General features: G+C 47.9%; 6 protein-coding genes across 7 annotated transcripts in view; 4 read left to right on the forward strand and 2 right to left on the reverse strand.

Moving 5' to 3' along the window:
• LOC120416629 (uncharacterized) overlaps positions 1 to 1,253 on the reverse strand; it is a 45,852-nt gene extending 44,599 nt beyond the window's left edge. The window contains exons 1-3 of the mRNA XM_039578436.2: positions 1,094 to 1,253; positions 276 to 455; positions 152 to 209 (exon numbers count right to left, since the gene is read on the reverse strand). Coding sequence (XP_039434370.1) covers positions 152 to 209; positions 276 to 455; positions 1,094 to 1,110 — 255 coding nt within the window. The 5' untranslated portion in view covers positions 1,111 to 1,253. The remainder of the gene's footprint in view (positions 1 to 151; positions 210 to 275; positions 456 to 1,093) is intronic.
• Positions 1,254 to 6,197: 4,944 nt separating this feature from the next.
• On the reverse strand, positions 6,198 to 7,728 carry LOC120416644 (2-methoxy-6-polyprenyl-1,4-benzoquinol methylase, mitochondrial). Its single transcript, XM_039578455.2, has 4 exons — positions 7,209 to 7,728; positions 7,015 to 7,147; positions 6,868 to 6,956; positions 6,198 to 6,812 (listed from the first exon to the last, which is right to left on the reverse strand). The coding sequence occupies exons 1-4, from the start codon at positions 7,655 to 7,657 to the stop codon at positions 6,599 to 6,601; spliced, it is 885 nt and encodes a 294-aa protein (XP_039434389.1). The 5' UTR covers positions 7,658 to 7,728; the 3' UTR covers positions 6,198 to 6,598.
• Positions 7,729 to 8,575: 847 nt separating this feature from the next.
• On the forward strand, positions 8,576 to 10,320 carry LOC128092771 (CLIP domain-containing serine protease B9-like). Of its 2 annotated transcripts, none has more exons than XR_008211992.1 (2): positions 8,576 to 9,107; positions 9,169 to 10,320. XR_008211992.1 is itself a non-coding variant. In XM_052707358.1 (2 exons), exons 1-2 carry the CDS (start codon positions 8,950 to 8,952, stop codon positions 9,272 to 9,274), a joined length of 255 nt encoding a protein of 84 aa, XP_052563318.1. In that variant the 5' UTR covers positions 8,591 to 8,949; the 3' UTR covers positions 9,275 to 10,320. The 2 variants fall into 2 exon arrangements, 1 of the variants encoding a protein (XP_052563318.1); XM_052707358.1 differs by having other exon boundaries at positions 8,591 to 9,098.
• Positions 10,321 to 12,602: 2,282 nt separating this feature from the next.
• LOC120416630 (uncharacterized protein K02A2.6-like) lies at positions 12,603 to 15,886 on the forward strand (the record flags this gene model as incomplete). The annotated part of the gene is made up of 2 exons (XM_039578437.2): positions 12,603 to 12,625; positions 13,669 to 15,886. Coding segments are annotated over exons 1-2 (2,241 nt in total), but the record flags the coding sequence as incomplete, so codon positions are not given.
• A 1-nt stretch (position 15,887) lies between these two features.
• Positions 15,888 to 18,282, forward strand: LOC120416643 (uncharacterized protein K02A2.6-like). Its single transcript, XM_052706980.1, has 2 exons — positions 15,888 to 17,073; positions 17,585 to 18,282. Exons 1-2 carry the CDS (start codon positions 15,909 to 15,911, stop codon positions 18,280 to 18,282), a joined length of 1,863 nt encoding a protein of 620 aa, XP_052562940.1. The 5' UTR covers positions 15,888 to 15,908.
• A 196-nt stretch (positions 18,283 to 18,478) lies between these two features.
• LOC120416631 (uncharacterized protein K02A2.6-like) lies at positions 18,479 to 22,987 on the forward strand. The gene has a single exon (XM_039578438.2). The coding sequence runs from the start codon at positions 18,662 to 18,664 to the stop codon at positions 22,985 to 22,987; it is 4,326 nt and encodes a 1,441-aa protein (XP_039434372.1). The 5' UTR covers positions 18,479 to 18,661.
• The last annotated feature ends 285 nt before the right edge of the window (positions 22,988 to 23,272 follow it).

The raw sequence follows: 23,272 nt of genomic DNA on the forward strand, positions 1-23,272 counted from the left end.
ACTCTGTGTAAAGAGGGTGGCAAACCAAAAAGTAAACCCGTTAGTTTGACAATTGGTGTCAAACCATCGTGGTTTAAGTATTAATGTTTTATTTGTGTTTAAAATATTGCGGAATTATTCTACTCTTCATTACTTTAAGTCAACCACTCACCGTTTCATACAGCTTAATCAGCACCCCCTCACATTTGCAGAGCGAACCGTAGTTTAATCTGCAATGGAAATTTGGACAGGTGAGAAAAACTAGCAACACTTAAAACAACATTGAACATCATTACCTCTTGTTTGTCAGCAGATCGTACATGGTGGTCAGCTTTTGAAGCTGCTGCTGCCTGTTCTGCTGGTTGTCATTTTTGTAGAAACTAATCAACTCCTGCAGGAACGGTATGTACGTCTTGACTCGTTTCCACACCTCATCGTTGCGAGAGGCTTTGTCCTCCTCGGCCATGGCGGAAATTCTGAAAGACCATTACGTTGTTAATAATCTTACGCTAACTGCATGCTTGATTACTTTTAACAAATTGATTATTTTAAATCTTATTCAACTAGGAACAAATGCACGATTTACTTTGAGCCAGAATGATTAAAAGCATTTTATAATTTGTTTCTTATCACATTCAGAAGATTCTCAATATTTCTATTTTGAACGCATATTTATTTTCGGATTTAGTACGAGAAACTTTTTAATGCGTTGGGGATGCTATTTTTATTTCAAATATTGATTATGATATTACGCTATAGTACAGCTTGTAATTGTCAATTTCATCTACCAAGATTTTTCAACGAACGTTATATCTGCGCTACAGGTGATTTTGCTAATACGTAGAAACACTTAGGTACAACATCTATACAGAGCCACTGCGAATGAAATTCCTCCTAACACATTTCTACGTTACTGCATGTAATTGGGGCAATGGTTGTTGCATTCTCTTCGTTGATTTATGCCGTGATCTCTTTCCCACAGCTGCAAATGATGACGAATGGTTTTAATTTTTGGACGCCATTTTGTTTTCCGAGCACATTTTGACACGCACACCAACACGACACAAGAAAGAAATTCTACCCTCGAAGCATGAAAAGACGATTAAACTCTTACCTGCTTGTTTCAAACATTCAGAAAACAAGTCAACACTTGATTTACTTCAGTATTGCAACTCAATAATCCATTTTGCTGTATTTTTTCTGCTCTAAACTTAATCACCCACTTCGCAATAAAAAATTTACACTCCACTTCCAAATGTAATGTTTTCTCTCCGCCTGCTGGTTGACAACTGATTTGTCGAGTGCCAAAAAGACGCCGCAAAAATGGCGGTGAAAAGGTGAGAGAAGAGAGAGAGAGAGCGTGTGCACTCAATGCTGGTAAAAAATGTTGCCAGTGTTCGCCACTAGAGGCGCGCACTTGAGCGAAGAGTGACGGGGTGATTCGATGTCAGAAATTTGACACTTTTCAGTGAAAACAAACTAATTGGAGCTAGGTGTCGTAAACGGGAAAGTTTTCTGCAATAAAATAGAATTTCTCAATAAAACAGTTGAACTGTTGCTCTCTGTGAATTCTAACCGAAGTTTTTCATTGAACGCCAAATGCAATAAATTACTGGGGATGATATATATTATCTATGCATGATCGCAAAGGTTACTGCTGTAAGGTGCAGTATTGAGTGTTTAACAGTGTACCCGGCATTGTAAATATTTACATTGAGTGTGAGCGGGATGAGCTGTTTTTATACGGGCAAGGTTGCCTTTGAATTTCCCATGGGCTGATGCCCGAAGTGATTTGTTTACTTTTTTCGACTCTCGCCGCAAACGCTTAACCATACAAAACTGCTGCCGGATCTTTTCCGGGAGAGATCCGGAAAAGATACGACAACAATTTGTACTGATTGGACATTTGCTAAGGGTGCCGAAAAGTTTGGTTAAGTTACTGCTTGCAAAAGACAATTAGGTTTTACGCCGACTCAATTTTTAGGTTGGAAATTTGACAGCTTGGCTGCACTGTTTACATTTTTTCACTTGTGTCTCATTGAAAATGTGTGTGCGTGTGCGCTCGTGACGTCACGCTGTAAAACGTAATAGCAGCAATAACCGGGGTAAATTATAATAGTTCAAATTTCGAGGGACTTCCACCTTCGTTGAAATAGTACATAAGGGAAATTCTCGTATGTTTGGCAGGTTAAGCCACTGTAAAGTTTTTGTTAGATTTGTATGTGTTAGGACTCATGCATAAGCCATGTGGCCTTTTGATGGGGTCTGGCGAAAAAACACTCTCCTTAAAATAAGTTTAAATTTTGTATGGTGAAAGCCACGGAGGGGAGAGGGGGTTAACGTTTCAAATTTATGCATGATACTGAATTTGAAATCATGTATCTATCTCCAAATGTACGACCAATACAATCGAAGACCCTGTAACCATCACTCCCACCACACGGTCTGCATAAATATCACATTGTTGGTCGGAAACAAATCTCTTCTCTACTTGCGATAATCGATTGTTTGTTTTTTGGCGGATCGTTCATCTTTCTCAGAGCAAGTCATAAGATTATACAAAGAAATATCAACATGCGCATTAGGATGTAACACAAACAGGCTTTCAGTCGAACAAATTCAAATTTAAAAGCATACGTCTAAATTGAGTTGTCAAACATTTCGACCCCTTTGTTCGTCGTTTTCTATTTTACGAGGATGCTTTTCTTCCGGCTCGACGGACGGCACCGCTCCAGGTAGCGGAGGAAAATCCACCACGGTGAACGCGGCTTCAGCCGGAGTCTATTCGTCCATCTTCCATGCTGGCGGCTTCGGCTTGGACGCCTGCTGCCTCGACTGGATGAACTGCGCACGTTTGAAACAGCTGCGGTCTACACCCTCGTGAGATGCAGAGCAGTTGACACACTTCTTGGCTTGAGTTTCTTCTGCTTTGCACTTTTCTGTGCTGTGGGCACCCCCACAGCTGCTGCACCTGGGCTTGAGATGGCAGTTACTGGTTCCGTGACCGAACTGCAAGCAAATCTTGCACTGGTTCACGTGCGGTTCTTTGTTTCGGTAGGCCACCCACCGGACGACGACTGGTCCCATTTTCTTCACTTTCATACTCAACTCCTTGAGACTGGTGTGCCCCTTGGGGAAGAGCACGATGAAAGGCGTCTCATCGATGACGGGAAGCTGCTGCTTCCGCCTGATGGCGTGTACTGCCAAGGCGTCCAGTTGATGTTCCGTCTTGAGCAGCTCCTTGATTTTATCCGGTTCCACGTTTGGGAGACCTCGCATAACTACCCGGTTTCGCACTGCGCTTTCCGTGCGTATAGAACTGCACCTTGTTCTTCATCAGGTGTGCTTGCACCGTGTCAAAGTCATCGCTCAAGAAGCACGTAATTTTGGTGCCATACCGCGTCAGTTTGTGTTCCGGCTGGACATCACATGACGACATCACCTTCGCAAGTGCTGGTACCACGGAGGTGGTTGATCTCCTCCTTAGCCTTTCTGCGCCGAACCTTGACCACGGAACGAAATTCGCCCCCGTCCTCTCCTCCTCCTTCGGAGTCTTCCACCATGCCATGCCCGTGGGCCCCGTGGCGCGGTGGTTAGCGGCTTCGATTCCCGCCTTATCCTCCTGGCCTTCTATAGGATGGGGAAGTAAAACGTCGGTCCATTTGCGTAAAAGAGGCTTTGGGTGACTCACCACGCATAACCTTCGGACGCCTAGAAATGAGCAGAAACTTGCAACAGAGACCACAAAAGATCCGGGGGTCGTTAAAGTGGATTGCTTTGCTTTTTTTGCCCGTCGCCGCCTGCGTTTTGGGTTGAAACCCGTCCGGTTTCTCCCACACACTTTTCTTCATGGCCGCGTTCCAGTAGAACGGCCTTCCATCCTCAGTCCTATGCTCCGTCCACTCACTCTCTGCCGTCGCGGCCGCCGCAATTAGGTTTTACGCCGACTCGATTTGGAGGTTAGAAAGGAGTGCACTGTTTAGATGGACTTAGCACAGTTCGATGCGGTCGTCGATTTTGTTCGGGGAAGTTCGTCGACAATCGATGAAGACCATGTAAACAGTGCACATGAGCTGTCAAATGACGTCACGGTGTAAAACCTAATGCCCATCGGCGAAAGTTAAAAAAAAAACACCGTCAAAAACGCGCTATGCTCCAATCCTACTGTCGTTTTCTATTATCGGTACACATTGAGCACATTATTTGTTTTTTTTTTCCTTTATGCTGTCAGGGGCCGAAGCCGAAGTGTAAAAAAAGTATCTATCCTGCTCACGTCAGTTCGTCACCGTCGTGCTTACTTGTCGTACGTGCATTTTGGGCCAAATTGTGTTAACATTCCAACGCCCAAGGCTCCAAAAAAGTTGGAACGGTAACTTCAACTCAATGGATCTCGGGCATAACTCAACCAATCAAGATGATTCTTCTTTCCAGTGATTTGTTAGGATGTCTAGATGATTCTAGAACTTTGCAGAACTTAATTTGATCAAATCTGTAATTTTTGCGATCAAAAACATCGTTCCAACTTTTTTTTTCGCGTACAAAAAAAAATTCGCCAAAAATTCCGCGGAGGCAGTCGTTTTGAAAAAAGGTGGAACGATGTTTTCGGTCGCAGAAATTACAGAGTTAATCAAATTAAGTTCTGCAAAGTTCTAAGATCATCTAGACATTCTTACAAATTACTGGAAACAAGAATCGTCCCGATTGGTTGAGTTATGCCCGAGAACCAGCGAGTTGAAGTTACCGTTCCAACTTTTTTGGGAGGCTTGGGCGTCCGTGTAAGTTGGACATGCGTTGGGCGTTCCAGTGTTAAGAACGCTTACAATGCCTCACATTTTGGTCTTCACAGATGTCCAGAATTTGATTTCAATCCTGAGATATTCAATAAAAACCGAAAAAAAAACTCCGTGCATTGTTGTCACTTTTCATATAAAAAGGAGTTTCAATCTTATCATGCTATCTTGACACACCCTGAAAATTGATGTAAGTGTGACAACTGGCCAAAGGGATTGCAGGTCAGGAACGAGCTCCAAATTCAACCAAACTTCGGGACAACGCACAGAATGGTCAACCAAACAAAACGTATTTGTTATTGTTTGCATTGCGTGCTCTCGTTTTTGTTTATTCAAGGTCAAACATTAAAACGCGTTTTTCTCGAAACGTTAAAAACCAACGTACGACAAGATAGCACAACAGCGTCGAGATGAAGTTACATTAGGAACGAGCAGGATAGACTCATTGTTTACACTTCGGCTACGGCCCTATTACAATGTTTTGCTAGCATTTCGTGCTTTCCATTTCATTAGGGCACAAAACTTTTGTAAACAAGAGTGTATCCCTCTCACACCTTATACAAACTGTCATTTGAGTGAAAGGGATACACTATTGTTTACAAAAGTTTTGTGCCCTTTTGAAATGTTAGGCTCCATTTGATTTTGCTGGCCGGACAAAATCTAACCTCATTTTATTATCGTGTCCATACTCGCAATACACACTGTTTGTGTACAGTCATAATTTCGCCCTTTTAAATTGTTACTACGGCTTTTTATTTAGGATGGAATCTTGCTTTTGTTTACAATATGGCTGACAACAAAGAGCACAAAGATTGTCACTTTTCCATAAAGAACTCTGCCACAAAGGTGAAGATCGTCCCCAGGTTGTACGAGGGGTGGAATGTTGATGCCTACTGTTGGTTGAAGCAGCGCTAGCGCTCCGCCCCGAAAATTGTCCACGAGCAAACACCGGTACAATTTTCCGGGGCGTCCGAGGCTCGGATAGGCAAAGAAATTGCATTATAAACTAAGGCTGAAGAGAGTTTTCAATACTTACCACAATATCCGAAGCAGCACGGCCAAGAATCTCCGGGAAGCTGGAACTTTTCAACTTGAATGGTTTTTTTTTCTTCACACGCACGTCTTCACGCTACGAACTTTGAGAATGGAATGAGGTCAGACAAGAAAGAGGGGGAGGAAGAGAATGAGACACTCGCGACAGCTGGTATAATTATTATACCGGTTTGGTTGCTGAAGGAACTCACCGCTAGAGGCGCTGCCATCGGGGAGGTGATTTTGTTTTATTAAGGTTGAGGGATGTTCATAGATTAGTTTACATTTATTAAGTTTTTTATTTAAAAAAAATGTAGTTTAGTTTGCAATATTGATTTGTTTGAAAAATATAGCGATAATTTTAAGCAAATTTTAAGCTTTTTGACAAATTTTCTGTAAAAAAAAAAAAACAAATATTTTGTTTATACTCGTTACAGTGTTGTAATTGTAATTGATTGCTTATTTGCGACGGGAGCCTGTTAGTTTACAACTTTTTATCGGTAACTTGAACGGTTACTTTAAGCACGGACGTCGTCCGTGCTTTGAGATAGTGTTTCAGAGTATCTTTAAAGAGGTTTCTACTGTTTTGATGATTGGAAGTTATTAAATGATGTTTGTATGTATTTTACAAGAATTCGAGTATACTAAACAAAACCTTGTTTAAATGTTTTTTTTTTACAAGCAATGTTTATTTTCTAGAGAACCATAAATCAACATTTCACGATTAAATTTTCAAAAGGCCCTATCTGCATAGGAAACCCATGAGGGATAGGTTGTTTTGAAAATTTAATCTAGATTTAAAGTTTATAGCCCGAGTGAATTGCACAAACTCCAAACGAAAGATTCTCGTACTCGGTGCATTTGAATCCGGCCGATTTTATCATTTCCTTAAAGTCGTCCTGCTTGGGGAACTTTCGGATACTTTCCACCAGGTACTGGTACGGTTGCCACTGACTGGCGAGGATTTGTCCCATCGGAGGAATCACTTGGAAGGAGTACTGGTCGTACGCCCTGTGGGAGAAATTTAGAATAAGTTGAAGCTTGAGGATTAAAACTGATTTATTACCATCGAAGATAGTCGTTCGTGACGTGACTGAATTCCAAACACAAGAATCGTCCTCCTGGCTTCAACACGCGGTAAGCTTCGGAGAGTGCCTAAAACAATTTAAAATGTGTAGATCTTGCATTCACCCGATTAGAAAGGTTTTGTTACCCGATCGATGTGAGTCACGTTTCGAATTCCAAAAGCTATCGTATAGGCAGTGTAAGAATTGTCTTCAAATGGAAGCTTTTCCGCGTCCGCACAGACCCAATCCACTGTGCAATTGCTAGGTTGAATTCCCAGACTGAAAAGCAAAATATCAGTTTAAAATCCAAACATTTAGCTCGAATACCAACTCAACTCACTTCTTGAACCTTGCCTGCCCGACGTCTAGCATGTTCTGGTTGATGTCCGATACCGTCACGTGGTTCGGCTGTTCCCCGTCCTGCGGTTGATTGTTCAAATACTTGAGATACCGGAACGCGATATCGCCGGTTCCACCGGCCATGTCCAGCAACCGATTGCCACCGCCAATGGGCCCGAGCCGCTCCATGAAGATGTCCTTCCAGACGCGGTGAATCCCGAGCGACATGGCATCGTTCATCAGATCGTAGGAAGATGCCACTTCCACGAAAACTTTATGCACTTTGCGCCACTTTTCACTTTCCTTCACCGTTTCGAAGCCAAAGTGCGTCTCCGCGTCTTGCTGTTCCGGCTGGCCAGCACCGGATTGGGCCGCCGCTGATGTAAAGCTTCTTGCAGGTAATCTTGCCGGAATTAATCGACGTAAGACGCGACTCCCTTGGGGCAGCATTTTGATACTTAAATAATGTTCGATATAATTTAAAAGTTAATGACTTTCCATCAGCTAAACACCGAACTGATCACGCAACAGAAAAAAAACATTCTCAAGCTGTCAAAATCAGCTGCTATTTTTATTTTGGTGGGCGTTATGTTTTGGTTTGCTCATTCTCGAACCGTGAGAGAATTTCGATCGAGAGAGCGTACACGTTGCACAAGTTTTACACAAATTAAAATTTATTTTAGTTCGACCAGATGGGACGTTCATTGCTGATTTTTCGCGATTTCGTGGAAGCCGCTTTTGAAATTTGAAAAAAAAAAATCGAAATAATGAAGCACTTCTATTCGAGCAGTTTTTTGCTTTTTTTGTGTGTCAAATTAAACCTCAGTGTACATATTTTTACCGGGAACCGTGGTGTAAGGGTATAAGCGTGATTGCCTGGGTTCGATCCTGCTGAGTATGCCATGAATTGCTAAAATTTGGGTATAAAAGGCGGCTGTCGGCGATTAATAAATCATTCTAGTTTGGACCACCAACCTGAACAGTTGTACTTATTCCAAACCTAACAATTGGCGACGAAGAAAATACAAGCCTACGCAAGAAGATGTCTCCGGAGTTTGAAGCGAACCTGTTGAAAATATTGGAGAACCAGTCAAAGCTTCTTCAAGAACTTGCGGCTGCTCGAATCACGGAAGCTCAACCGGCGGACAACGGCGGTGGGGACGGTAGTCTTCCAGCAAACCAGCAGAGACCGGTCCATCCTACCCGTCCGAACCAGACCGAGTTCGTAATCGAGTCCCTGTCAAGCGGAATCCGGGAATTTTGCTACGACCCGGAAGCAGGAGTCACGTTTGAAGCCTGGTTCGCCAAATACGAAGATCTTTTCGCGGAGGACGCTCAAAATCTGGACGACCCGGCAAAGGTCAGACCGACGACACGACAAGCCACTCGGGTCCAAAAAGTGGGTACCAAATCGACCTACCCCTCCGGTTCCTGGGGAACTGGAAATGTCAAAGTGGAAACGTCAAACAAATATTCGAAAAAATCTTTAATTTGGCAGCACTGGCTTGCTGACAGCGAGAAATGTCATTTTGACAAAACATTTTTTTTCGTGATTTGTTACTGATCTGGGAGGAACGTGACGTCCTGCGGCTTTCCGTCTGCACCGGGCCAAGTCCGGTACCGTTGGCCAACCTACGATAGCGTACTCACCACCGGTCAGCTTAACGACGTTGGGTTAGTGGGCGGAGTTCTTTCTACCCCGAAGCAGAACGAGTGTGGGATGCGGATCGACGGCGGAGAGGATGCCGATTTGGACGAGTTCCATGGTTGGCAATGCAAGAACACGAAAATTTCCGGGCCTAGTGCAAGTTCAGCTGTTAAGTTTTGCTGGTCAACAACCGGTACGTGGTCACGGCGGCACATTGAGTGGTCGGAAGACGGAGGGAACGCTGTAAGTGCTGTAAGTAGAATCGACGGAATTTGATACAACTTCTTGATATGCAATTTCTTTCCACTTGTAGATTCAGCGTCCGGTTGGTCGATTGTGACACCACGACCAAGATCGAATGCATCGAGAAGGACGACGAGGAGATTTGTGCTGATCTACCGGTGGACGTGGCACTGTAGGAGAAGATCCCCCACCCGGTATACGGTACTGAGCAAGTTAAACAAAATTGCGCTACTAGGGATGGCTCGGGACGACAGTAAACAGACTTTATCCTGCCTGTCTGTCTTTTGCTGCCAGAATTAGGTTTTCGGTGGCCGGTGACGTCAACTTTGAGCCGCAGTCCAATCAAGCAGAAGCTGGGCATCAAGGTGTACGAGCAAAAACGGTGCCGGACGTTACGCGAAACAGCTGCACGCTGATTAAGCTGCCGAAGGTTTGGACGCTGGAGGGCTTGGCGTACGGGAATCGCTGTGACATCGAGGATTGGGCCGGGATTTACTCGGGGTGCTCGCGTACATGGACTGGTTCTGTTGTAGTCATGTGCAAGCTTCCGTTACAAACGGAATTGCGCGACCTCCTGTTGTGTGCTGCAGTTCAAAACTATTAAACCAAGAAATCGTGTTGTCTACGTGGTGATGATGAAATTATTGAGCAAACAAGACTTATTTTTTATTTCTCTTCAAAGACGCTTTGCCGAGGTCGGGAAAAAAAGGAATTTCCATAAAAATTCCCCTTTTTCTCGAGCTTGGGAGTTTTGGTGTGAATGAAAACTCAGTGATCCAAACTTCTACTAACAAATCCAGAACAAAGGTGTCTCATTGCTCCGTCGAAGCTGGTACTAGGAGCTTTCTTCTTGCCGTCCGGCAGCATCAGGGTGTTGATTTTGGACACCTTGATGTCCTACAGTTGCTTGACCGCAGCCGTAGCCAGGGCGTGGTTCTTTGTTAACGAATCAGGAACTCGAACTTCTTCATCACAGCTTCCGTCATACGCGTCTATGAGCCTGCGGATCGGCATCGACTTGCGCGGGAACTTGCCCTAATGACCTATTTTCTAGGTTAGACCGGTGCCAACAGTTACTTTCCCATCCGACGGAAGGCGCGATCAGACGAATCTCGCGCCAATAAACAACAGAATTTATTTCTCCTTTTATTTTAGAATAAATTTCAATACAAATATTTATATACCAAAACTTCCTGTAAAACGTTAGGTGGAATTAAAAAGAACACGTTTTTTGCCTTCCTCACCTTACTGAGGAAAGGCTATAAAATCACTCGAAAAATGAACTTCTTAATTTGACCTCGTAGACCCACCTTCACGTATACCTATCGACTCAGAATCAAATTCTGAGCAAATGTCTGTGTGTGTGTGTGTGTGTAGGGATGTGGGTCTGTGCACCAAAAAATATGCACTCGATTATCTCAGCACTGGCTTAACCGATTTGGACCGTTTTGGTCTCATTCGATTCGTCTTGGGGTCCCATAAGTCCCTATTGAAAATTATGAAGTTTAGTAAAGTACTTCAAAAGTTATGCTAAAAAAACGAATTTGGCGTATGTCCGGAAGATTGTAAAAAGGGTGGTTTTTGTAAGAAACCCTGTCATGTTATACATTTTCAGAAAGGTATTAAAAAGACCTTTCCAATGAGCCCAAAACATTGAAGATCTGATAACCCTATCAAAAGTTATTAGCACTTAAGTGTTATTTATACACTTTTTGGAGGCCGGATCTCAGATATATCAATGAAAATGATGTCCGGGTCCATCATGCGACCCATCGTTAGTTAGATAATCGAAAGACCTTTCAAATGAGCCTAAAAAATCAAGGATCTGACAATCCTATCAAAAGTTATTGACACTTAAGTGTTATTTATACACTTTTTGGAGGCCGGATCTCAGATATTTCAGTAAAAATGATGTCCGGGTCCATCATGCGACCCATCGTTAGTTAGATAATCGAAAGACCTTTCAAATGAGCCTAAAACATCAAGGATCTGACAATCCTATCAAAAGTTATTGGCACTTAAGTGTTATTTATACACTTTTTGGAGGCCGGATCTCAGATATTTCAGTAAAAATGATGTCCGGGTCTATCATGCGACCCATCGTTAGTTAGATATTCGAAAGACCTTTCAAATGAGCCTAAAACATCAAGGATCTGACAACCCTATTAAAAGTTATTGGCACTTAAGTGTTATTTATACACTTTTTGGAGGCCGGATCTCAGATATTTCAGTAAAAATGATGTCCGGGTCTATCATGCGACCCATCGTTAGTTAGATATTCGAAAGACCTTTCAAATGAGCCTAAAACATCAAGGATCTGACAACCCTATTAAAAGTTATTGGCACTTAAGTGTTATTTATACACTTTTTAGAGGTTTGATTTCAGATATTGTGATAAAAATATTGTCTGAATCTTCCATGCGAACTATCGTTGGATAGGTTTTTTTTTTTATCAGACCTTGCCGATGAGCCAGAAAAATTGATGGTCTGCGAACCATATCAAAATAAATGAGTAATAAAGTTGATTTGTTAAACATGTTAAGGGGGAATGTTGCTATTTTTACTGAATGTATTGACTTTATGAATATGAGGAAGGCACCAACCACCTAAAGGTGGATTAAGTAACGTTTTTGTAAATATTTTCGTTAGTTGTCTTAGTGATTTTATTGTTATGAAATTTATTTTAATTGTAATTTTATTTGGCTACGATATCCTGTCAGTCAGATTTTTTATCAGGACAAGAAAGTGTACAAACCAGAAATTTACATTGGGAGATTTTTTTTTTAATTTTTGGAGTACAATATTATCTTTGATAACAAAATAATAAATATTTTTTAAATCTTACTAATCTGCTCTTTAAGCCAACCCATTTCCTGGCGCGGTCGAATTGCTGCAGCAACTCACGCTCTTCCTCGCCGCCGTTCCGGGGCTCGGCAGAACCGGCTTCGTGTTGGTACCCCCCAACCGAGTATTTTTCATGCCTGGAACTTGTTCAGCTCAACCAAACGCGCACTCTGGCTATGCATAGCCTTGGTCCAATCCATGAGCATTTCGCTTACGCTGGGAACGACCGCAAGAGCCTAAACCGGTGTAGCCTTCGTCGGAGTCTTCATTCCACGGTGTTCATTTCCGGCGATACCGATTTCTGTCTAGGGAGACGACACCGGCTGTTGCCCCAGCTTGGGTCAAGTTGCGACGTCTGCCGGATCTTCTTCTCCACGGTAACCGCTTCGATCTGATTAATTTTCCACGTCGCCCTACTAACTAGCCACCTTTTCCGTCGTTCCGGCGTCTGCAATGACATTTTTGGACCTGTTACTCTAAGAATCCTTTATTCCAACCAACAGAAGTAAAGTAACACAATTTTACAACTTGCGCTGCTTGCGGGGTTTCATGCCGGCCATCTCGGGGCTCTTGATGGCGGACAATCGACTGGGGCCAAGGCCGCGCACCCTCACCCGGACCGTCTTGTAGCCGCGCTCGATCGCTTTAATGCAAATACTGATGGCCTTCACCTACGCCGCAATGTTCGTTCCTTTCCGGGTGTTCTTAAAGCCCTCGATTCCGCACGACCAGATCTTAAATCGTGATTATGTGTGGTTCGGTGACACCCGGATGTTGCAGATGAAAATCTCGTTGCAATCTTCCACCTTTAACAGAAGGGCACTTTGGTGAAGTATCCTTGCCCGAGCTGCCGGTGGCGGTGAAGGTTTTAAGAAGCACCATAGTTCTTGGTATAACCAAACGGACAGAAACTTTGTTAAAAATTCACGTAATTCCGGCGATCCGGTCGCCGACGGACACCGCCGAACTACAGATTGTCGAGGGATTCCCTCGACAGTCTGTACGCCGAACGGGTTAAAGGTTGAGGATGTTTACGCAACGGGTTGAAAACTTCAGCAGAACCGATTCCAGTGATGCACCACCCAACCGAAAGCGCCGATGAAGCCTGGTTTATTCTACTTCTACCCGGAATAGTTTAACGCCTTCATTCCCGTAACCAGGCCTCGCAAATTGCAGCTGGATTAAATTGGCCAACTGTTACGATGGAAAGTCTAGACGGAAGTGGTTCCGGCAGGATCCGTTGTGATGGCCCGAGCTAGTGAGTCGAACCCGACACGAACTACCAACAAACGGTGCCAGTTTTTTGATGGAAGTTTCCGCACAGCGCAAGGGTTACGAAGAAGTTCACGTGCCGGCGTTGAAGCCATAATCCTACATCGCGAGTGGGCCCAGCTGGCGGACAAGTGTGCTGTGCAAAATGTTCGGCGCCGGAAGTCGGGTTTAACGCCGTAGTACCCGGCCAACACCACTAAACGGCCACTCTCCTGCGAAGGCGATCGATCGGTGCGATCGTTCTCGAAAACAATCAACAAAACACAGCTGATTCTAATCCAACATAAATATTTACAAACAAGCAGTGTTGCGAAAAAAGTTTATTTTACAAAATAACGAGGGGTCTTTCAATTTTACCGTGACTTTGGACATTCACGGTTGTTTCACGGTTCACGGTGAGGAACACTTTTTGCGAAAGTTTTTCCACCGAGTGTCTTGTCGTGTCGTCGGTCAGACTCTTGCTACGCAACCTCAACACCGTGGCTCACAAGAAGTATCTGAGCTACATTTTACCAAACAAACCGAAAGATGTCGATTTCAAAGAAACCGTCAAGACCCTGAAGTCCATCTTCGGTCGTCACACGTCGCTCTTCAATTCACGGTACCAGTGCCTGCAGCTACAGAAGAATCCGTCCGACGATTACTTCACGTACGCTGGCATCGTGAACGAGAAGTGCGAGGAGTTCCAGCTGGACAAGATCGACGCGGACCAGTTCAAGTGCTTGTTGTTCGTGTGCGGCCTGAGTTCATCAAGAGATGCGGACGTTCGTACGTCACTGCTGTCCAAGATCGAGAGTGCCAATCCTGCTGCGCTGATGACCCTGCGTTCGTTGGCCGAGGAATGTCAGCGACTCTTAAATCTGAAGCGGGACAACGCCATGCTCAAGAGGACCAAGCCCACCGTATCAGCTGTCAAACAGCCACCTAGGACCAAGAACGCCCCGCCTGCTCAGCAGCCAGCCGAAACTCCGAACTCACCGTGTTGGAGATGTGGGGAAATGCACTATTCGAAGAATTGCCCATTCATCCAACACGAGTGCAAGTCCTGCAAGAAGGTCGGACATCGTGAAGGATACTGCGCCTGCTTCAATTCAAAATCCGGACGGAAGAAAAAGAAGCAGACTACAGCCAAGGCGCAGGGGATCTACTCCGTCAACCAGGTCAGCATCTCAGACAGAAGGAAGTTCGTCACGGTGGAGCTGAACGGAATGCCAGCACGACTGCAGATGGATAGTGCCGCGGACATTAGCGTGATCTCAATGGACGTCTACAAGCAACTTGGTTGTCCAGCTGGCGATCCGCCATCCATCAACGTGGTCAACGCTTCTGGAGATGACATGGGCCTAGAGTTGGAGATCACCTGTACCATAACCCTCAACGACGTTGTCAAGCAAGGGAGGTGCTTCGTATCTCGGACTAACGATTTGAACCTGTTTGGAGCTGAATGGATCGAGCTTTTCGGACTGTGGGACGTGCCGTTCAACGCGGTGTGCAACCAGGTCTCCATGAAAACGTATCCCAAGTCGGCAGAACTGGTCAACCGTTTCAAGGAGAAGTACAGCACCATCTTCAGCGAGAGTCTGGGACTCTGCACCAAGAAGAAAGTGTCGTTCACCCTCAAGCCTGGTGCCAAGCCGATTTTTCGCCCGAAGCGACCCGTTCCGTACGCATCGGTCGAGAAAATTGAAGCTGAACTGGACCGTCTTCAAAGTCTTGGGATCATCACACCAGTCTCGTACTCGGAGTGGGCCGCTCCGATCGTGGCTGTACGCAAGCCCAACGGCAAGGTGAGGATCTGTGCAGACTATTCCACTGGACTCAACGACGCGCTGGAGCCGAATCACCATCCGCTACCCCTGCCTCAAGATATCTTCGCCAAGCTGGCCGACAAGAAGATTTTCACCCAAATCGATCTGTCGGACGCCTACCTGCAAGTCGATGTCGATGAGGAGTCGCGGAAGATGCTGACAATTAACACGCACAAGGGTCTGTTCCAGTTCAATCGCCTGTCGCCGGGAGTCAAGCCTGCACCTGGCGAGTTCCAGCACATCGTGGACAGCATGATTGCGGACCTGGACGATACGAGCTGTTACCTGGACGACATCATCGTGGCGAGCAACTCTCTGGACGAGCACATCGAGCAGCTTCATCGCCTGTTCGCCCGCATCCAGGAGTATGGGTTCCATTTGAAGATCGAGAAGAGCAATTTCTTCATGCAGCAGATCAAGTACCTGGGCTTCATCGTCGATTCCGATGGAATTCGACCTGATCCAGAGAAAGTCAAGCCGATCGTCAACATACCTGCCCCACACGACGTCCCGACACTGCGCTCATTCCTTGGTGCGATCAATTATTACGGCAAGTTCGGCAAGTCCATGCACGAGCTTCGCCATCCGTTGGACGCTCTGCTCAAGAAGGATGCCAAGTGGAACTGGAGTCCTGCCTGTCAGCGGTCGTTCGAGGAGTTCAAGCGGATTCTGCAATCAGAGTTGCTGTTGACCCACTACGACCCAAACCAGGAGATGATAGTTGCCGCTGACGCCTCGCAGAAAGGAATTGGTGCGGTTCTTCTACACCGTTTCTCTGACGGTACGATCAAAGCAGTGTGCCATGCTTCCCGGACACTCACGGACGCTGAGAAGAACTATGCCCAAGGCGAGAAAGAAGGTCTTCGCCTGCACCAAGTTTCATCGGATGATTTTCGGCAGAAGATTCACGCTACAAACGGATCACAAGCCGCTGCTGGGACTTTTCGGAACGAAAAAGGGCATTCCAGTTCACACGGCGAATCGACTCCAGAGATGGGCGCTCACACTGCTGCTGTACGACTTCCAGATCGAGTTTAAAGCAACGGACAGCTTTGGGTACGCTGATGTTCTGTCACGTTTGATCGGCGAGCACACCAAGCCGGACGAGGATTACGTCATCGCCAGCCTGCAGCTCGAGAAAGACGTCCGAAGTATCCAGGCGGAATCCGTGGCTGCTCAGAATGCAGTTACTCATCAGCTGATCCTGCAAGAGACGAAGCGCGACAAGACACTCCAGGCCGTACTCAAGCAACTTCGTGACGGATGGTCAACCAAAGCATCATCTGGAGAGTTCCTGCAGTTCTACAAACGACGGGAATCGCTATACGAAGTGGACGGCTGCGTGATGTTCTTGGACCGAATCGCCATTCCTGAGAAGTTACGAGCTCCTGTCCTGAAGCAGTTGCACGCTGGTCACCCGGGAATGCAGCGGATGAAGTCGATCGCGAGAAGCTACGTCTACTGGCCAAACATCGACGCTGAGATTGAAGACTTCGTGCGGAAATGTTCGCGCTGTGCTGCTGCGGCAAAAGCTCCAGTCAAGACAACTCTTTCCTCGTGGCCGATTCCAGTTCAACCATGGACGCGCTTGCACCTGGACTACGCTGGACCCATCCAAGGAAAGTTCTTTCTGGTGATCGTCGACGCACACTCGAAATGGCCAGAGATCTTCGCAGTCAACAACTCGACGGCTTCAACCACTGTTAGCAAGCTTCGAGAGTGTTTCGCAAGATTCGGATGTCCAGTCTCCGTAGTTACGGACAACGGAACGCAGTTCGACTCCGAGCTTTTCGCCAAGTTCTGCCGCGAGCTTGGTATCGAGCACATCAAGACACCACCATTCCACCCGCAGTCTAACGGACAAGCAGAGAGGTTTGTCGACACACTGAAGCGAGCTCTTTTGAAGATTGGCGGTGAGGACATTGATGCTGCTCTACAGACTTTCCTGCAAACCTATCGCTACACGCCGAATGCGGTTTTACCCGACAACAAGTCACCTGCTGAAGCTTTGTTGGGGAGGAAAGTGCGCACCAGAGCTGAAAATGTCAGGGGTCCTGACGCGAAAATCGGCGACGCATACACGATTTTTTGAGATCCATTCACTGAACCGCAAAACCGTGACATAAACAAACCCGACTCAGTCGTGAGTGCCCTAGCTCACTGAGCAGCTGCAATGCGAGGCAGTAGTCGACCAACGCTCATTCGACGTTGCACGCACACACATAAAGAAACAAGTTTTTACACAAAAAGTTGGTATTTATGCGTGGAAATGTAATTTTGAATATAAGTTATGGTTGTTTTAAGTGTTTTGCACAGTCAAGAACCATCCAATTGTTTAAAAATAGTCAAAATAGTGTTTAGAGAGGATTTTACGAGTCAGTCATACGACACGAATTGAGTGAGTGTAGCTCATTTTTTCACGTCTCTCATTCTCCAGCAGCCGACCGGCACGAGTCAGGCGGCAGTGGTTGAACGGACACAGTAGGCTTACAGTCAGATGCTAGCAGTGAACTGACATTTTGGTTTGCTTCATGTGTACGCTGGGTTGGAAACATTTTGCAGGCCTTGTGCGCACCGTCTTCGACCTGATGACGAAACCAACACCTGACATGCCGCTCATCAACCAACGCCAGAACGAACAGTTCAATCGCAAACATGGAGCCAAGAAACGCACGTTTGCGGCAGGAGAGGAAGTTTACGCTGAAATCCACATTCGCAATGACAAGTATTGGGCCAAAGGTGTGGTGATCGAGCGCAAAGGACAGGTGGTGTACAACGTGCTACTGGACGATCCACGACGTCGAGGATTGATTCGGTCGCATGCAAACCAACTACGATCGCGAACAGCAGCTGACGAACCAGTAGTTCAAGCCGAGACCAACCTACCACTAAACGTGCTGTTGGAGGAGTTTGGCGTGAACCGAACTGAAGTTGAAGCAGATGCTGATCCTGTTGGAGGGGAGCTTGAAGAGATGCCGCTCGAGCAGATAACAGTCGCTGAGGATCTACTTTCGGTTCCTGAGGAGGTGATGGCCGTTCCAGGACCGTCACGTCAACCAAACCCGGTACCTGTGGAAGCGAAAGCTGTTCCAGGGCCATCCAGACCGCGATACGTTTGCGTTCCAAGACCAAACGTAGACGTGCCTGCTCCAAGGTCGATCGTGCGGAAGAGAGGAATTGAACCTGTAAGCCCAGGACGAGGACCATCCGGCAGAAAACGACGCCTTCCATTGCACTTCCAGCACTACGATCTCTTCTAGGGGGGGAGATGCTGAGTATGCCATGAATTGCTAAAATTTGGGTATAAAAGGCGGCTGTCGGCGATTAATAAATCATTCTAGTTTGGACCACCAACCTGAACAGTTGTACTTATTCCAAACCTAACAGATCCTAAGTTCGATCCCAGACGGACCCGGTGGCATTTTTCGAGACGAGACTTTTCTGATCACGCTTTCTGTTCCATCCCCACCATCGAGCGCCCATCGCAGTAGGCTGCGCCTGTGGGTGGTGGAGAAAATTAAGTTCGGTTTCAACAACCACGCAAACCAGTACGAAATATATTCGCTCTTACGTTTTGTACTACACGTGTTTCATTCGTTTCCGGACACATCAATTTGGCGACGAGGAAAAACCGGAAGCATGGCGGAACTACAACAGGCGATCCTCAAGATTACGGAATTGCTGCAGAAGATGGCGGCACCGGCGGCAGCACCAGATAACTCCGAGCAGATCCTGGAGTCGCTGGCCACCAACATCAGCGAGTTTTCTTTCGACGAAGAGAACGGTGTCACTTTCGACAAGTGGTTCCGGCGTTACGAGGACATGTTCAAGGAGGACGCGTCCAAGCTGAAGGAGGAGGCGAAAGTGCGACTTTTGCTCCGGAAGTTGGACACCACCGCACACAGCCGCTATTGTAACTACATCCTGCCCAAGCTTCCAAGTGCCGTCAAGTTCGACGACACCGTGGCCACGCTACGGAAAATTTTCGGCTCCCACACCTCCATCTTCCACAAACGCTACCAGTGTCTCCAGCTGGCCAAGTCGGAGGCGGAGGATATCATCACCTACGGAGGTAAGGTGAACCGGGCGTGTGAGGACTTTGAGTTCCAAAAGGTGAAGATTGACCAATTCAAATGCCTCATCTTCATCTGCGGTCTTAAGTCACCTCGATACGCCGATGTTCGGGCAAGACTCCTTTCCCGGATCGAAGCGGAGACCGCCGAAAACCCTGTGACGCTCCAAACCCTGATCGACGAGTTTCAGCGCCTCGTCAATCTCAAGGCGGACACGACGCTGGTCGAGCGGCCATCAAGCTCAAAACCAGCAGTCCACGCGGTCCAGGAGAGGCGAAGCGGTCCCCAGCAGCAGCGTCCGGCGAAAACCGAAGGCAAGTTACCCCGAACCCCCTGCTGGCAATGCGGCCAAATGCACTTTGTCCGGGACTGTCCGTTTTCGGGGCATTTGTGCAAGGCATGCAACCGAGTTGGCCACAAGGAAGGCTATTGCAGCTGCGTTTCCAAGCCTTCCAGCAGTTCTCCCAAGCCGGATCATTCCGTGGAGGAGAAGAAAAAGCAGGCGAAGAAGCAGCAGAAAGCCAAGTCGCGAGGAATTTTCGTCAACCACGTGGCTGCCAATCGCAGCAGGCGTAAGTACTTGCCGATCACCATCAACGGCGTTGCTACGCAACTGCAGCTCGACACAGCCAGCGACATAACGGTGGTTGCCAAGGCAACGTGGCGCAAGCTAGGACAGCCATGTTTGCAGCCATCCTCCATTCAAGCAATCAACGCGTCCGGCCAGCCGCTCGGGCTTGTCGGCGAGTTCGTGTGTGACGTCACTCTCAACGGCAGAACGGAGCGCAGCAGATGCTTCGTGACGTCATCGCCTGGACTCAACCTTCTGGGAATCGAATGGATCGAGCTCTTTGAGTTGTGGTCCGTGCCGATCGATTCCATTTGCAACGTCGTCGAGGTCAAGTCGGTGGAGGAGCAGCTTCAAGAGCTTCGAGCCAACCACGCGGCCGTTTTCGACGATTCCCTGGGACACTGCACCAAGACGAAGGTAAAGCTTTATCTCAAACCTAACGCCAAGCCCGTCTTTTGTCCCAAAAGACCAGTTCCGTTCAACACCATTTCCCTGGTCGACGACGAGCTCAACCGCCTCCAATCTCTGGGAATCATCACACCTGTTGAATTCTCGGAGTGGGCCGCTCCGATCGTCGCTGTGCGCAAGCCGAACGGAAGAGTTCGCATCTGTGCGGATTTCTCAACTGGTCTGAACGAAGCATTGGAAGCCAACCACTACCCGCTGCCAACACCGGAGGAAATTTTTGCGCAGCTGTCTGGCAGTTCCATCTTCAGCATCATCGACCTCTCCGATGCGTACCTTCAGCTCGAAGTTGATGACGACTCCAAGAAGCTCCTCACCATCAATACGCATCGAGGTCTGTTCCAGTACAATCGCCTCACTCCGGGGGTGAAGTCAGCGCCGGGAGCTTACCAAAGCCTCCTGGACGGAATGATTGCGGGCATACCTGGCGTCCGCACCTTCATGGACGACGTCATCGTGTTCGGACCAGACCGGAAATCGCACGCATCTTCACTCAAGCAGTTGCTCCAACGTCTCAAGGAGTACGGGTTCCACGTCAAGGCCGAGAAATGCAGTTTCTTCCAGCTGCAAATTCGGTATCTGGGACACATCGTGGACAGTCGAGGCATCCGCCCCGATCCCGAGAAGCTGAGGACGATTGCCGCCATTCCCGCACCAACCAACGTGTCCGAACTGCGATCGTTCCTGGGCGCGGTGAACTTCTACGGAAGATTCGTGCGCAACCTTCACGAGCTACGCCGCCCAATGGACCAGCTGCTCAAGAAGGACACCAAGTGGCGTTGGACATCCGAGTGCCAGCAGGCGTTCGAGAAGTTCAAGGAGGTGCTCCAGTCAAGCCTGCTACTAACTCACTACGATCCGAAGCTGCCGATCATCGTAGCCGCGGACGCGTCGAGCACCGGCATCGGGGCCGTCATACTCCACCAGTTCCCTGATGGCTCACTCAAGGCAGTTCAACACGCGTCAAGGTCGCTCACACCCGCTGAGCGCCACTACGGACAACCTGAAAAGGAAGCGCTCGCGTTAGTATATGCGGTAACGAAGTTCCACAAGTACCTGCTGGGACGACCCTTCACACTGCAAACTGACCACAAGCCGCTCCTGTCCATCTTCGGCTCGAAGAAGGGAATTCCACTGCACACCGCGAATCGCCTCCAACGCTGGGCACTCACGATGCTGAACTACGATTTCGAGATCCAGCATGTGTCCACGAGCGACTTCGGTTGTGCCGACATGTTGTCTCGGCTCATCGACCGTACCATCCAACCGGAAGAGGAGTACGTCGTGGCAGCACTCACACTCGAAGAGGACCTGGTAAGCATCATCGCAGACACGATCGACAAAGTGCCGGTCTCTTTCGCAGCTCTCCAAAAAGCCACTGCGACGAACGCCACACTCCAGGCCGTGGTCAAGTACATCCGCGACGGATGGCCAAGCAGCGCGGGATCGGTCACCAACTCCGAGGTTCTTCCCTACTTCCGCCGACGGGAATCGCTCAGTCTTGTCGACGGTTGCGTGATGTTCCACGACCGAGTGGTGGTTCCGAACCAGTTCCGGTCCCAGATTTTGCGACAGTTCCACCGTGGACATCCTGGAATGGTCCGCATGAAGGCGATTGCGCGCAGTTTCGTCTACTGGCCCGGACTAGACAACGAAATAGAGGATTTCGTTAAGCGATGCAACCCTTGCTCCATCGCTGGAAAAGCACCCACCAAAACGTGCTTAGAATCGTGGCCAACTCCAAGCAAGCCGTGGTCCCGGATCCACATCGACTACGCCGGTCCCGTGGATGGCGTGTACTTCCTGGTGGTGGTCGACCCATTCACCAAATGGCCCGAAGTGTACGCAACTCGAACGATGACAGCGAAGACCACCATCAAGCTGCTGACCCAGTCATTCGCTACGTTCGGTATTCCGGAGGTTATTGTTTCCGACAACGGAACCCAGTTCACTGGCCACGAGTTCAAGGAGTTCTGCACCAAGCTGGGAATTTGCCACCTTCGAACCGCTCCGTTCCACCCACAATCAAACGGATCGGCGGAACGATTTGTGGACACGCTGAAGAGAAGCCTTCGCAAAATTCGCGCGGGGGGAGAAACCCTGGAGGAAGCACTGCAGACGCTTTTGCAAGTGTACCGCTCGACCCCAACCAGCGATCTCGATGGCAAGTCTCCGGCGGAAGTGATGTTCGGCCGGCCAGTCCGGACCATTTCTGCTCTCCTTCAACCGACCAAGGACAATTCGCCAAGCACCAGCGCTAGGGCGGAGAAGCAGAACGACGCTTTTAACAAAAAGCACGGTGCGATCCAACGGATTTTCAAGCACGGCGATGCCGTCTTCGCGCAGGTCCATCGTGCCAACTCCTGGCAGTGGGAGGCTGGTACCGTGATCGAGAAGATCGGCAGAGTCAACTACAACATATTCCTCGACGACCGCCGACGCTTGATCCGTTCGCACGCAAACCAGTTGAAGACACGATTTCCCGAGACCACAGCCTCGCCAGAGCCGACGCCGCTCTCGATCTTTTTCGACGGTTTTGGATTGGCCGATGCGGTAGCAGCACCAGTGCCTGCAACTCCAGTGCCAGTTCCTGTTCCAGTTGACGACAGCGATCCGGAATTCTCGGACGACGACTCTGAAGAATCTGACGATCAGGAGCAATCCGGTTCATCCGAAGCAGAGTTCGAGGACGCAGCTGTAGAACCACCGGCACCTGCCGCTCTCCCGGCGGGACGAGCTTCTGGAGGACAAGGACATCCGGTACCTGAAGCACCTCAAGGCGCGCCAGCTGGTGGAGGACGAGGACAACGCGCAATCAAGCTTCCAGGAAGATTTTCCAACTTCTGGATGAAATAAGGGGGGAGATGTTCCATCCCCACCATCGAGCGCCCATCGCAGTAGGCTGCGCCTGTGGGTGGTGGAGAAAATTAAGTTCGGTTTCAACAACCACGCAAACCAGTACGAAATATATTCGCTCTTACGTTTTGTACTACACGTGTTTCATTCGTTTCCGGACACATCACTTTCCTTCGGACGGGGAAGTAAATGTTGGCCCCGGTCTAACTTAGAAGTTAGATCGTCAGCTCAGTCCAGGTGTAGGAGACGCGTCTCCCTGGGTCCTGTCTCGGTGGAATCGCTGGT

Source organism: Culex pipiens, chromosome 2, assembly GCF_016801865.2.
Source record: "Culex pipiens pallens isolate TS chromosome 2, TS_CPP_V2, whole genome shotgun sequence".
NCBI classification, from domain to species: domain Eukaryota; kingdom Metazoa; phylum Arthropoda; class Insecta; order Diptera; family Culicidae; genus Culex; species Culex pipiens.